Source organism: Mus musculus, chromosome 6 (genome assembly GCF_000001635.26).
Source record: "Mus musculus strain C57BL/6J chromosome 6, GRCm38.p6 C57BL/6J".
Classification (NCBI taxonomy): domain Eukaryota; kingdom Metazoa; phylum Chordata; class Mammalia; order Rodentia; family Muridae; genus Mus; species Mus musculus.
In genome coordinates this window covers 121,857,860-121,874,108 of record NC_000072.6, presented here as the reverse complement: position 1 = coordinate 121,874,108, position 16,249 = coordinate 121,857,860, and the positions used below count along the sequence as shown (strand labels likewise).

Below are 16,249 nucleotides of genomic sequence, written 5' to 3'. Positions count from 1 at the left end.
TATCATACAAGTGTTGTATGACTTCTATGGTCTACCCCATGTAGCAGTCCCATAATCTGCTCCATGTAAGACTGCTTCACCTACTACTCAATATGGTGATCCTGAAAAGTTTTAACTATCAGGCAGGTACATGAATTTTTTTCTGTGCATTTCCTGGGAGTTATGGAAATAAATGTATTTTATACTTGATGGGTTGATATGCTATGGTTTTCTAAATGACCAATTTCCTTGCTTTATGATAAAACTTATTTGGGAAATATAAGAAAACACAGAAAAATTATACCCAGCTCAAATAATACAAATGGAAATCACTTACTTTACTGTGACTATATCCCAGACCCAGGTTTCAGGAAAATATTTTCGAATGGTCTCTGTAAGTGGATCATTCGATGATGGATCTTTACGTGGTGGCTCTTCAGGTCTTTTACTCAATGTTGTGCGTAAACTCCAAGAAATTTCAGGGGTAAATGCAAGATCAAATTCCACACGAGGTGCTAGGAAGTTACAATGGAAGAGATGGACATAGTACTTGAATTCAATGGAACATAGTGGTGTAGTGTAAATGTAGCTGAATTTTCAGTTTCTTCTTGATTGTTAAACACTATAACAGTGATGCTGAAAATGATGCATTGAATCACTCATTTTGGAGGAGACTGTGTAACATCCTTGTCATAGGTGAAACCTTACCTAGAGAAATTGAAGTTGGAAGGAACCATGATGCATATTTTTTTCGACTGGATATTGGATAGTTAATGAATGCCTATAGATATAATGTGTCCCCTAGAAGGAATAAAGATCCATAATTTGATCCTAGGCAACAGACCTCATGACAATGAGAATCACTCCAGATAAGAGCCGAATGACGTCTATATTATTGGCAGAGATATTCTTGCAATGGTTTTTCTTTCTTACGATCTGTAGTATTAACCCAATGTTTTAATAGGTTTTCAATTTGGATAAAACTGGAAGAGGTATATGTACAAGCTCTTGCCTCAGAAATAGGAAGTTTATTACTCAGGAATCATAGCATTGGATTGGGTTTGTACTGCCAAGAAGTGTAGGATTTAAAGCTGGTAATAGAAAGTCTGTACTCTGCTGTTTTTCAAGGACAAGTATACACACTGATTTAGTCAGGGCTTCACCTAAGTATTTCCCGGCTGATTTCTAAGCCTAGAACATCTTTACCAATTTTTTAATTCACACACACACACACACACACACACACACACACACACACACACACAACACACACACAGCTTCATTTCTATAGATATTTCCCTGTGATAGCCACAACCTGTAACCTGACTGTGGTCTTTATATTTGCCTTCAAGAACTAAGTATTTTCTAGTGTTTTAAGTTCTTCACCCATTACTTTAACAGCTACAGGGATAGTTCCCCAATTATTCCATTGTCTAAAGTAGTCACAGTGCCTTAGGTCCTCTTGCTTTTAGAAACGTGTGAAGATATTCCAATTTCCTTTCAAATCATTATGAGGAAAATTAATATAGTCCAGTCAGAATAATGTTTTATTTTATGTTAGCACAGATATAAAAATAAAGTTTAGTGTTTAGAATATAAATAATGATAAAGATAGGGTTTCATGATTTTCAGTTAAATTGCAGAGGTACAGGAATAAAACCTGCATGGTAATGGAATAAACATAGAAATGAAGATCAATGGAACATAACAGAAGACCCAAACACACTCATGCATTCACAGGCATCTGATAGCTGACATAGATGTCAAAACATAACCCATGGGAAAGACAGCATCTTTGACAAAGGATGCTGGGAAAACTGGATGCTCACATACAGAAGAATGAAAGTAGACCTATATGAATGACCCCACACAATAATCGACTCCAAATACATCTAAGACCTGAACATGAAACCTGAAACTGCTGGTGGAAGAACCATAGACAGCAACCCTACAAAATACATGAGTAGGAAAGGACTCTGAATGAGACACATTCACTTAGAAATTAAGGTAAATACTGGACAAATGGGGACTTCACAAAACTGAAATGCTCTTTGCACCACTAGGGAGCAATCAATTGAGTGATGTGGAAGCCCAGAGAGTGGGACAAAACCTTTGCTAGCTATATATCTGATATATCCGACTATATAAAGGACCCTAAAAACAAAGAGTCAAGAAAACAAACACCCTGACTTAAAGAATGAGCTGTGGATCTGAACAGTGGTTTCAAAAGAAATTTTAAAAGGTTAAGACACATCATTTATCAGTGTTTCTTATGCTAGCAATTCATGAAATGTAGATTAAAACAACCCAGATTCCATCTCACCCCAGTCAGGATGGCCAAGGTCAGCAAAAGGACAGCAAGTGCTGGAGAAGACAAGGGGAAAGGGAGCCCTCATTCACTGTTGTGGGGATGCAAATGGTGCAGTCACTCTGAAAGGGACTCAGATGAGAGGAGGAGGAAGATTAAATGGTTCCCTGGTTAATATGTGTGTGTATGCACCTTTTCACACTTCATGCAATGATCCGATATCACAAAAATGATTGCATTTTGTCTTATTTTAACATTGAAAGAAGGACCTCCAGCCTTTAACGTCCTTGTAGTTGCATACATCTGGACACATTTTGCGCTAGTATGCTTGAGTTCTTTTTTTTCCTACTGGATTGCCACTGCAATTTTATTTTACAAGCTTTGATAAATAATTCACATGTACTTTGTTCTGAAAATACTGATTTGTTATTTTACCTGATATTGGAACCATGCCATAGTCAAAACAAATTATAGGAAGTTTGATCATCAAGTTGGTGAATGCTGTTAAACCCATGTCCTAGGAAGAAAAATATTACTCAATTAAAATAGCTCAAACTCCTGAAAAATATGTATAAATATTGCAATAAATATTTCACATATAGTTTTGCATGTTCAAGTAGGATTCCTATTCAAATTGTTTGTCTCCTACTTGTTGGGGAGCACAGTGAAGGCCATATAATTTATAGTGAGGCATATGCAGGTCATTTTTCTGGTACAATGCTATTACATTTAGAAGTCATTCACAGCCATGCATGGTGGTGCATGCTTTAATCCCAGCACTTGAGAGGCACAGGCAGACAGATCTCTAGGACTTTGAGGCCAGCCTGGTCTTACAGAGTGAGATCCAGGACATCCAGAGCTACTCAATGAAAGATTGTCTGAAAAATAATTAATAATAATAATAATAATAATAATAATAATAATAATATCCACTACTCTATGCAAGTTTCCTCAATAGAGAGAGAGAAAAAAAAAACGTCCAGACTGGCCACTTTCCAAGATGTAGATTTTGGGATGCTTAGGAATTGAACCCATGAACCAACACGTGCAAGGTGGTTGGTCTGACAGTGACTTATATCCCTGGCCTGAGCCTAAAATTCTTTACTAATATAGCATTTCATTAAAACTAAATAATTCACAGAGCAGAATGTCGGTAGATAATAGGGCTTACCTCCACATATCTATAGACATCCTTCTCAGTTCCATGTGGTACTAAGTTTGTGTGCTTCTCAGCCAACCATGAACTGTACAGTATACAGTCTTCTTGGTCTTCAGACAGACGGGAACTTGGAACGAATTTGTTTTGCTGCATACCTGGCAGATTGTATATCTGTAAGAGACAAGAGGTGAGGGCGGGATATGGGGGTGCATATTTCCGAGTTAGATTTGGCTAACATTGTGGTTCCCAAGTTGAGTGACTTGTTGGTTCTGGCAGGACCCTCTCTCTTGGAACATACTCATCTCCCCCCCACACACAAATAAATGTGAGGACTACAAATACCTGAATGTTCAAGAAACAGCTCTTCTCATCAATAGTACAAGGCACCCAGTGCACAGTGATGGCAGGGTGGTGTGAGCAAGGGAACCACATCCCCTTTAAATAAACCTTGCATTTTTTTAAAAAGGAATTACCAGTATTTGTCAGCTAAAAACAACTGCTCAAGAAATCTCTGTTTAATAGATTTGGGGAAAGTAAAATTTAAAAAAGTGAAAAAATTTTAGCAGGATACTTCCCAAAATCATGTTCTGCATGAGCTTCATAAAACCTCGTCATTAAACTTAATTTAATATTGGTTTAATTTACATGTTAGTTTAAGACTAGTAATTTCCCAGCATTATCTTAACTAAGGAGTGCTATTTTTTTAATCTTTTTTTTTACTACGTATTTTCCTCAATTACATTTCCAATGCTATCCCAAAAGTCCCCCAGACCCTTGCCCCCCCCCAATCCCCTACCCACCCATTCCCATTTTTTTTGGCCCTGGCGTTTCCCTGTACTGGGGCATACAAAGTTTGCCTGTCCAATGGGCCTCTCTTTCCAGTGATGGCCGACTAGGCCATATTTTGATACATATGCAGCTAGAGTCAAGAACTCAGGGGAACTGGTTAGTTCATAATGTTGTTGCACCTACAGGGTTGCAGATCTCTTTAGCTCCTTGGATACTTTCTCTAGCTCCTCCATTGGGGGCCCTGTGATCCATCCAATAGCTGACTGTGAGCATCCACTTATGTGTTTGCTAGGCCCCAGCCTAGTCTCACAAGAGACAGCTATATCACGGTCCTTGCAACAAAGGCTTGCTAGTGTATGCAATGGTGTTATCGTTTGGAGGCTAATTATAGGATGGATCCCTGGATATGGCAGTCTCTAGATGGTCGATCCTTTTGTCTCAGCTACAAACTTTGTCTCTGTAACTCCTTCCATGGGTGATTGTTTCCAATTCTAAGAAGGGGCAAAGTGTCCACACTTTGGTCTTCGTTCTTCTTCAGTTTCCTGTGTTTTGCAAATTGTATCTTATATTTCGCTATACTAAGTTTCTGGGCTAATATCCACTTATCAGTGAGTACATATCATTTGAGTTCTTTTGTGATTGTGTTACCTCACTCAGGATGATGCCCTCCAGGTCCAACCATTTGCCTAGGAATTTCACAAATTCATTCTTATTAATAGCTGAGTAGTACTCCATTGTGTAAATATAAAACATTTTTTTGTATCCATTCCTCTGTTGAGGGGCATCTGGGTTCCTTCCAGCTTCTGGCTATTACAAATAAGGCTGCTATGAACATAGTGGAGTATGTGTCCTTCTTACCAGTTGGACATCTTCTGGATATATGCCCAGGAGAGGTATTGCGGGATCCTCCAGTAGTACTATGTCTGATTTTCTGAGGAAACGCCAGACTGATTTCCAGAGTGGTTGTACATGCTTGCAATCCCACCAACAATGGAGGAGTGTTCCTCTTTCTCCACATCCTCGCAAGCATCTGCTGTCACCTGAATTTTTGGTCTTAGCCATTCTGACTGGTGTGAGATGGAATCTCAGGGTTGTTTTGATTTGCATTTCCCTGATGACTAACGATGTTGAAAATTTTTTCTGGTGCTTCTTGGCCATTCGGTATTCCTCGGGTGAGAATTCTTTGTTTAGATCTGAGCCCCATCTTTTAAGGGGGTTATTTGATTTTCTGGAGTCCATGCTCTTGAGTTCTTTATATATATTGGATATTAGTCCCCTATCTCATTTAAGATAGGTAAAGATCCTTTCCCAATCTGTTGGTGGCCTTTTTGTCTTATTGACGGTGTCTTTTGCCTTGCAGAAGCTTTGCAGTTTCATGACGTCCCATTTGTCAATTCTTGATCTTACAGCAAAAGCCATTGTTGTTCTATTTAGGAATTTTTCCCCTGTGCCCATATTTTCGAGGCTTTCCCCCAATTTCTCCTCTATAAGTTTCAGTGTCTCTGGTTTTATGTGAAGTTCCTTGATTCACTTAGATTTGACCTTAGTACAAGGAGATAGGAATCGATCGATTCGCATTCTTCTACATGATAACCAGTTGTGCCAGCACCATTTGTTGAAAATGCTGTCTTTCTTCCACTGGATGGTTTTAGCTCCCTTGTCGAAGATCAAGTGACCATAGGTGTGTGGGTTCATTTCTGGGTCTTCAACTCAATTCCATTGGTCTACTTGTCTGTCACTATACCAGTACCATGCAGTTTTTATCACAATTGCTCTGTAGTAAAGCTTTAGGTCAGGCATGGTGATTCCACCAGAGGTACTTTTATCCTTGAGAAGAGGTTTTGCTATCCTAGGTTTTTTGTTATTCCAGATGAATTTGCAGATTGCCCTCTCTAATTCATTGAAGAATTGAGTTGGAATTTTATGGGGATTGCATTGAATCTGTAGATTGCTTTTGGCAAGATAGCCATTTTTACAATGTTGATCCTGCCAATCCATGAACATGGGAGATCTTCTGAGATCTTCTCTAATTTCTTTCTTCAGAGACTTGAAGTTTTTATCATATAGATCTTTCACTTCCTTAGTTAGAGTCACACAAAGATATTTTATGTTATTTGTGACTATTGAGAAGGGTGTTGTTTCCCTAATTTCTTTCTCAGCCTGATTATTCTTTGTGTAGAGAAAGGCCATTGGCTTTTTTGAGTTAATTTTATATCCAGCTACTTCACCGAAGCTGTTTATCAGGTTTAGGAGTTCTCTGGTGGAATTTTTAGGATCACTTATATATACTATCATATCATCTGCAAAAAGTCATATTTTGACTTCATCTTTTCCAATTTGTATCCCCTTGATCTCCTTTTGTTGTCGAATTGCTCTGGATAGGACTTCAAGTACTATGGTGAAGAGGTAGGGAGAAAGTGGGCAGCCTTTTCTAGTCCCTGATTTTAGTGGGATTGCTTCAAGCGTCTCACCATTTACTTTGATGATGGCTACTGGTTTACTGTAGATTGCTTTTATCATGTTTAGGTATGGGCCTTGAATTCCTGATCTTTCCAAGACTTTTATCATGAATGGGTGTTGGATCTTGTCGAATTCTTTTTCCGAATCAAAGGAGGTGATCATGTGGTTTTTGTCTTTGTGTTTGTTTATATAATGGATTGCATTGATGGATTTTCGTATATTAAACCATCCCTACATCCTTGGAATAAAACCTACTTGGTCAGGATGGATGATTGCTTTAATGTGTTCTTGGATTCTGTTATCGAGAATTTTACTGAGTATTTTTTCATTGATATTCATAAGGGAAATTGGTCTGAAGTTCTCTATATTTGTTGGATCTTTCTGTGGTTTAGGTATCCGAGTAATTGTGGCTTCATAGAATGAGTTGGTTAGAGTTCCCTCTACTTCTATTTTGTGGAATAGTTTGTGCAGAACTGGAATTAGATCTTCTTTGAAGGTCTGGTAGAACTCTGCACTGAACCCATCTGGTCCTGGGCTTTTTTTGGCTGGGAGACTATTAATGACTGCTTCTATTTCTTTAGGGGATATGGAACTGTTTAGATCATTAACTTGATCCTGATTTAACTTTTGTACCGGATATCTGTCTGGAAATTTGTCCATTTCTTGCAGATTTTCCAGTTTTGTTGAGTATAGCCTTTTGTAGAAGGATCTTATGGTGTTTTGGATTTCTTCAGGATCTGTTGTTATGTCTCCCGTTTCATTTCTGATTTTGTTAATTAGGATGTTGTCCCTGTGCCTCTAGTGAATCTAGCAAAGGGTTTATCTATCTAGTTGATTTTCTCAAAGAACAAACTCCTCATTTGGTTAATTCTTTGAATAGTTCTTCTTGTTTCCACTTGGTTGATTTCACCCCTGAGTTTGATTATTTCCTGCAGTCTACTCCTCTTGGGTGAATTTTCTTCCTTTTTTCTAGAGCTTTTAGATGTGTTGTCAAGCTGCTACTGTGTGCTCTCTCCAGTTTCTTCTTAGAGGCACTCAGAGCTATGAGTTTCCCTCTTAGAAATGCTTTCATTGTGTCCCATAGGTTTGAGTATGTTGTGGCTTCATTTTCATTAAACTCTAAAAAGTCTTTAATTTCTTTCTTTATTCCTTCCTTGACCAAGGTATCATTGAGAAGAGTGTTGTTCAGTTTCCACGTGAATGGGCAGCATGACTCTGAAAAGCTCCACCAAGAACATCTGAAGGGGACAAGCCACTCCTGGGGCACAACAAGTGCAGTAAGAGCACAGAAGGCTCTGCAACTCAAAGAGCGCCTTATTTCCTTCCATGTCTTCAGTATATTGGCTAAAGTTTTCTGATCCGTTATTTGGGATTTTACAATTAAGAGCTCCCTAACAGAAGCTGTCAGCATTAAATGCAGTATTTTTACATTCAAGATCCCTATAGTCTGAACAATCACTGTTTCATCAGAGCCAGGGTAACTTGTGTTCTCTTTGGACGGTTTTTGGACAGAGGCAGAAAGGAACTCACCCAGGAAGGGGAGAGCTCAGACTCGGGTTTCAGGAGTAGCACACTCTGGTCCACAGCTCTCAGGCCACAGAGGGACTGAGGAGAAGCTGTGACCTGCAGACGGGTTTGTGAGGCGGGAAGACTTTGAGAAGTGCTGAAGCGCAGGTCCACCTGTGAGAAGCAAAATCAAGCTTAGCAGTGAAGTTTCCTGCTTTTGCAGCCCTGAAACCTGCCAGGCGAAGTCGCCCTGGATCTCTGCACACACATCTGTTTTTCCAGATTATAAATATTGTCAGAAGCACAACTGAAGTCCTTGCTTCCCCTTTCTCCCCAGGAACTGATTTAGGAAGACAGGAAATGTCTTCAAACTCTAAAGCAACAAAGTGACGATTAGGCTCCCTGAAATTCTTCAACTAACTCACTTTTGGTGTATGTGCACATATATGTGACTGTGGTGTAATGCACACGAGTGTGCAGGTACATACACCCGTGCACCCATCAGAGGCCATAGGAGGGTATGAGTGCCCTGCTCCCACTTTCTACCTTATTCTCTTAAGAATGTCCCTCATAATCTTGGAGCTAAGTTGGCAGAAGGAAGTCCTAGCCATTCTCCTGCCTCTAGCCTCCACAACACTGGGATTGTAAAACCCTCTGGATATGCCTGGCATTTATAAGAATGCTGGAATCAGAATTCAGTGCAGCAAGTGCTATTACTACTGAGCCATCTCTGCAACACAGAAGGTACACTCCCTCTCCATCATCTCTCCTTCTTTTCCTACTCCTCTCCCCATTTCCCCCTCCCTCTCTCTTTCCATCTCTGTCCCTCTATCTCCATCTTTGTGTCTCTCTGTCTTTGTCTCACTCTTTCTGTCTCGTTCTGTCTGTCTGTCTGTCTGTCTTTCTGTCTGTCTGTCTCTGTCTCTCTCTTGCTCTCTCTCTCTCTCTCTCTCTCTCTCTCTCTCTTTGTGTGTGTGTGTGTGTGTGTGTGTGTGTGTGTGTGTGTGTGTGTGTGTGTGTTTGTAGTCCTGGCTGTCCTGGAACTCACTCTATAAACCTGGCTGGCCTTGAACTCAGATCTGCCTGCCACCCCTGTGCTTGGATTAAAGGACCACCCAACATAGTTACTTAATTAAAGGAATTTTTCATGATGAATCTTATAACTAGGGTAGAAAAATCAGATCAGTATTCTAATTGGAAATATGTCTACATCTGCCTCTCTGTCTGGCTATCAGATTATCTGCCATTCACCTTCATCTCTCAATCCTTCCTATTTCAATTCAGGGACAGAATAAACTGCTGAAGACTGGGATGTATTGAAAGGGGCTGATGAAAGCAGATCAGAGGTGTCCTTAGCTACTCTAGAGTAAGAAAAGTGCAGATGCTCACCAGTAGATGTAGTTTCAGCTGCCTAATGTGACTAGGAACTGAAGATGTGTGATACAGCACACACTCAATATGCTGTGTCATAAAAATTAATACTAGCAAGGGTCTTATGTTCTTATCACATCTAAGAAAAAATCATAATGAAAAACTAGAGGGAAAATAAATATCCTAACAATTGATAGGCCTGGATCCTATGACTGGTATCGCATAAGATTATATGACATTAAGGATCTATGAGATGGATCAGTGGGTAAAGGCGTGCCCCCAGACAAGCCTGTTGACCTGAGCTTGACCTCTCAGACTCATGAGGAAGGAGAGCACAGACTTGTAAACTTGTTCTCTTTCCTCTACATGTGTGCATTCACATGCACATGTGCACACGCAGATAAATACAAAAAATTTAACTTACACAACTTTAATGTACTTATTAAGGATTCAGTTCTCCTCTCTTCCTGTACAGAACCTTGCTTCCTCTCTCTTAACCCTCTAACCATATATGGGGTTTATAAATTTAAATCTGGCACTCTGGTACTGTCCACATCTTTGCCATGGAGGCACACACCAATGAATGGATTTAGCATATTTATCTGAAATCTCTGTCCTTCAGAACCCCCCTTTTAAAAATAGAAATTATAGGTAATAAATCCCTCACTTTGTTGCGAAGACACTTTTCAATTTCAAAGTTTACAGAATCTGCAATCACTTCTCCATCAGGCAAGATCGTGTAGATGAGCATTTTAGCCATGGGGACCATGCTAAACTCCACAGGGATCTCCAAGGCAAATTTTCCTTTTACTGGAGCTGGAGGAATTGGAAAGAGATGGTTATGGGTCAGACAACTGACAGGAAACCCCAAGCAACTGAACACGGGGATTTGGCGGTCAGTCTAAATGTGGAAGACAGTCTACCTGCCCTGTGGTTAGTTGCTGGCAAGCTAATGATCTCAGGAGAATATCACAAACATATCTTCCACCAACGTGTTCACTGTCAAAAGTTATGTTGTTTATTTATAGCTAATCATATACTAACCTCTAATCTCTTTTATCTCTTAGCATCCCAAACAGCATGCTATTATTTTATAAAAAGGACTGAGACAACCTTGACTGATGTCCCATTTATTATTCAGATAAAAGGAAGACTAACAGAGAGGAAAGCCTGGTAGTTAGGGAGCTGAAAATTAATAATCATCTCAGAGGAGCAAGCCACACTTGGCAATAGTAAGCATATCTTTGGTAGTAAACTTTTTCTCAATGCAATGTTCACAGTGTTTACATCTCTTGGGAGAAAATGATGTCTCTCTCTTATTGTTGCTGGTGAACCTGAGGGGATTCATAAGCCTTCTCATGATGGGTGCTATGACTCCCACTTAATGTTTGTTGAAGAACCAATTGCATAATTCATTAAACAGCTAAATAGTTTTTATAAATGATCAATCGCAAGGAAGCCTCTTTTCAGTAAATTTGTTGAGCATTCACCAAGTATCTACCACTTCTAGAAATGACTTGAAAGATATCTATGACTGCATAGAGAAAGCATGTTTACATCTAAAACTTGCTATTATCCAGTGTCTATATAAATGTTAATCTATTAGAGTGATTATATGATTATTCCCAGTAAGTCCTGTTTTTAATTCAATGTATGAATAGTTTTACTGTCATTGGCTTGCATGAGACTCCTATAAGTAGTATATGGTTTCAATAGTGTTCAATGCAGTCATTATGACCATGGAGAGAAATGAATAAGAAAAGGTATATTGTAGAACATGGGTTTTCACGTGATAAGTGCTGTTTTGGAAGGAAAGGATGGCAAGAACAAAGAATTGAGATTACCAGGATTCAGTGGGTACTTGGATTTTAATAGGAGTGGGTGCAAGAGGCCCAAATAAGGGAGTGGAAAGGGAGTCACATTTTGGTAGAATCGAGCAAATATCACCAGAAGATGACAAGGTGACTTCACTTATAAAGTCACAGCAGCTATGATTCCCTGCCCTTGACATTCACAACAGCAAGGCAGTCATTATTCTAGCATGGAAGGGGAGGCATTTGTGAAGACCCACAATTAGTTGAGGAGATATTGACAGTTGAGGGCTACTCAGGGGAGCAAAAGTCACATCTCTTCAGCAATGTGGCCTCTGGTCGACTGTTCATGTTTCAGGAGCTTGCCCAATACCTTTTTATGTATGGGTAGCACTAACTAAACTCAATAGGTTAAAAAAGAAATATAAAATAGGGAAGGGGCTTGGTGACTCTGGGAGGAGTCTGAGGAATACTGGGGAATGGGTTTGGTTATAATACAGATAAATATATGTAACTTTCAAAGAATAAAAATAAAAGTCTTTATAAGTAAAAATAATGAGCTGGAGAGAGAGGTCAGTAGTTAAGATCAGTTGATGCTCCTTTAGAAGACCCTGGTTTGATTTCCAGCACCCACACCAAGGTGCTCAGAACTGTAATTCTGTCTCCAAAATATCCAGGGGATTTGGTGCCACTGGGTTTCAGAGTACCTGTACTGACTTGCACCTCACACATAATTTAAAAATAATAAAAATATGAAAATCAGTGTAGTTAGAATGTTAAGGACGAATTCTGATTTTTTTTTTTTTGACCAACATTAAGGTAACTCTTTTGCCATGTTGGGAATTATCAGTATGTGAATGCATAAGTTCCTCATGTAGATTCTATCTTGGAGTACTTTGTGTATTCAGGTGTTACATATTCAGAATAGATATTTCACCATGTTGAATGATACTCAGGTTGGGACCCTGAGACTTTCCTGAAGGTCATGTTATGATTGAGAACTTACATTGGACAGCAAAGCCATGAGTTCCCACTGTGGAGAGTGTCTATGGAGACACACAAGCATTATGGCACTGTGACTTGCTCAGTGGTAAGATTCCATTGGTGAGTATGTGGACACTGAGTTGGGGAAATATTACTGTGTGGGGAAACACTTACCTTCTCCTGGCTCCACCTGGTGAGTATGGTTTCCAGTCTGGATGATGCTTCCCTGCGCCATGACCTAAAATGGCAAGTATTTTCCAAGCTTACATCTAAATTTTACAAAGCTTTGTTCTAACTGTGCTAGAAGAAATAGATGAATCTATTGTATGTCAAGAAGAAATACCCAGATAGAACCCAATGTGTAAAGAGAGACATGGTCAAGAGAGGAAAGAATTCTTTGTTTTGTTTTGTTTTGTTTTGTTGTTGTTTGTTTGCTTGTTGTTTCAATTTGGAGCCAGTACTCACCAGGTAGTAGAAAATGAGCTCTTTCAGCACTCCCAAGTCCCCCTTCAGAATAAAATGTGCCTGAACTGTGTGAATCTGGTTGCAGGGCAAGATGCTGCTGGTCTCTGTGTCAAGGTAGATGTAGCTCTTGCTGAGGGAGTAAACAGCATAGGCCACATGCTTTGCACTTGCATGTCTTTCCTCCATGCAATAGAAATAGGAACATGAATCTTCCTCTTTGTGGTTGACCTGGAAAAACAACAAAATGCTATGCTGCAGATTGCCTAGCAGACAGAATATCTCTTCTGTGATTAATCCGTGGATTTTCCCATTTCATTTAATGATTGAGTATTTTGTACATCTTATTAAAAATGGAGGGAATTTCATTAAATGGATTGATGTCTAACACCCTGAATTTTCACAATCGAAGCAAATATTTATACCAGGGAAGAGGAAAAAAGGAAATGCATTATTTTTATGAGACAAAGGAACCATTTATTGTGCATCTAATATATAATAAAAAATTTACAGATATAAATTTTATTGAATAATGAATGTACAAAATAATGGTTTAACAGAAATATTTTCATATATTAATGTAGTGTACTCTGAGAATCTTCATCCAACTCACAATGAAATCCTATGTCTCCTGCTGGCTCCCTTCTTCCTTAATGGACCCTCTCTGCTTTCATTCCTCTGTTTCCCTAGGTTCCGCATATGAGGGACTTATACAGATAATTTCTCCTAGTCTCATACTCTTTTGTTATAATGACAATCTACAAATCCATTCATTTCTCTATAGACAAGATGACTCTCTTATAAATATCTCAATAAAAGTCCAATGTGCACATATTTCCAATTTTCTCTATCCACTCATGTAACTGGCATTTCCCCCATGTGCCCAAGTTCATAAAAGTATGACTGCAAGAATGAATTATTCAATTATCCTGTTTATTCTTTTCTGTTGGTTACCTCTCAGTTTGGGGCAAATCTCTCACACCTAACTCTAATCCAAGAAATTCTCTCTATACCTGAACTTTCACCTCCCTGTTTCCTGCCAAAGATAATATGCTAATGGCATTTTATTGACAGGTGATGCTCCCATAAATTACCCAAGAGATTCTCTGTAATCCACCAATAGGCATTAAAATTGGCTCCTTTTCTCAACACTGTTGAGAACTGCTGAGACTGCCACAGGGATGTAGATGTCTCTATTATATTTAACTTTGATTCATATGGGCTTGTATATGGGCGTCACATACCTGTATTCTATACTGGTTTTACTTTGGAGTTTTGTTGAATCTCTGAGCTTAATCGTCATACTAATTTAATGTCACACCTGCTGTGCATATAGGTTCTTTTGCTTTCATAACCTGCAGTTTATTGAGATCCATATGTGTTGAGCATCTTTGTGTGTTTCCTGACCTTTTGTAACTGGTGTCTTGAAAACAGACTATTTGTTGGATCTACTGAGATGACCATGTGGTTTTTAACTCTTGATTCTATTTATATGCTATTTTACAGTTGTCAGCATACAAATGTGAAACCATCCATGTATTCTTAGTACAAAGTCAGTTTTATCATGGTATATGATTTGCTTAATGTGTGGTTGAATTTGGCATGTAAGAATTTCAGTGTGGTCTTTCTCTTAACATTCATTGGTAAATTAGTCTGAAGAGTTCTTTTCACTGTATCTTCATCTGCTTTTGGTCTCAGGTTTATTCTAGATTCATAGCACAGCTTTGGAAGCATTCCTCGTTTTTGAATCTTTATACAACAATATTTCCTTTTTGAAGTGTGGTTCTATGCAATAATGTGTTCTTCCCAGTCTCAGATTTTATTGTGCCAGGTCTCTTCAATTATTTTTTCAATTCTATTTCTCATTGCCAATCCATTGAGGTTTTTCACATCCTTTTGGCTCACGTTTGGTAGAATATAAATATCCAGAAAATCGTTTATCTATTCTGGATTTTTATATTTATTGTAATGAACATTTTCAGATTATTCTGTAAGAAACCTATGGATTTCACAGTGTGTGCTGTAATAGCCACCTCTAATTCGTTAATTTGGGTTTTAACTCTCTTTGGGTTTAGATGAGGGCTAATCAATTTCACTTGTCTTTGTAATTTCAGAATCAACGATGGTTTCTCTGGACCTTTTTACTGTTCCCTTTGGTCTCCATGATTAATTCTCCCATATTTATTATTTACTTCCTTTGAATTTGGCCTGTCCTAGTGGTGCTAACAAATTGAGTTACAGAATAAGCTATATTATTAATTTGATATTTATATGATTACTAGTGCAGAATTTCATTCCTTGTAGACTGTACTAAATTCTTTTTTCTTTTTCTCAGACTTCCTTTTCTGCTACTTTAGTAATAAAGCTTCTCTCTATGTTTTTTTAAACTCATAAGTTTTATTTAAGATTTATTTACTGATTATATGTAAGTACACTGTAGCTGTCTTCAGACACTCCAGAAGAGGGAGTCAGATCTCCTTACGGATGGTTGTGAGCCACCATGTGGTTGCTGGGATTTGAACTCTGGACCTTTGGGAGAGCAGTCGGTTGCTCTTACCCACTGAGCCATCTCACCAGCCCTTCTCTCTATGTTTTAACGTAACTGTTTAAGTTACATTGTATTTTCCACTTTGTATTCACTGGAACTGGGGGTATAGTGGCTGTTTTTAATATTTTAAATTATATTCATACATCTGACTTGCTTTGTTGTTGATGAATTTACTGAATTTTTTCGATGTTCCTTGGATTTGCCTTTAAAAGAGAGCTACTCATCCTGAAAATTTTCTTATAATACCAGATGTTCTATAGCTATCACTAAAGATGTACAAATTAAAACATCAAAATGGGTGAAATATGAAAAAAACATGACTTATCATAAATCTCTTAATTTTCCTATATCTGAACTCAAAGCTATTGAAGCATATGAAATATTATGTAAATAATATTACATGTTTAATCTTAAAAATTATTGACAAAATTGGGGACACACACATACACACTTCCCAGTGGAGTAAATAAGAGATTATATATTTTACCCAAAAATCAGAAAACAAAAATTGTGAAACAATTTTTTTTTTCGTTTTTTGAGACAGGGTTTCTCTGTATAGCCCTGGCTGTCCTGGAGCTCACTTTGTAGACAAGGCTGTTCTCAAACTCGGGAAATCTGCCAGACTCTGCTTCCCAAGTGCTGGGATTAAAGGCATGTGCCACCACGACTGGCAAAATAACTATTAAAAATTGAAATCTGAGAAATAAACAGAGCAGTAATCTAAATAAAGTTATGTGGAAGATTTCACTAATAGTTTAGATACAAAGGAAGAAAAATACCAGGTATTAGAGATAATGGAAAATTATTATTAAGGGTAATGAGTGGTAGAGAAAAATTTAAAAATTCTTGCCACAACTTTCATGCCTCTGGAA

General features: G+C 38.4%; 1 protein-coding gene across 2 annotated transcripts in view; it reads right to left on the bottom strand.

The window, feature by feature from the left end:
* Mug1 (murinoglobulin 1) overlaps window positions 1–16,249 on the bottom strand; it is a 50,562-nt gene that overhangs the window by 14,949 nt on the left and 19,364 nt on the right. For both annotated transcript variants that reach the window (XM_006505698.4, NM_008645.3), the window contains exons 12-18: window positions 12,833–13,060; window positions 12,542–12,605; window positions 10,240–10,388; window positions 8,226–8,375; window positions 3,459–3,617; window positions 2,723–2,804; window positions 317–494 (exon numbers count right to left, since the gene is read on the bottom strand). In XM_006505698.4, the coding sequence (XP_006505761.1) occupies window positions 317–494; window positions 2,723–2,804; window positions 3,459–3,617; window positions 8,226–8,375; window positions 10,240–10,388; window positions 12,542–12,605; window positions 12,833–13,060 (1,010 nt within the window). The remainder of the gene's footprint in view (window positions 1–316; window positions 495–2,722; window positions 2,805–3,458; window positions 3,618–8,225; window positions 8,376–10,239; window positions 10,389–12,541; window positions 12,606–12,832; window positions 13,061–16,249) is intronic.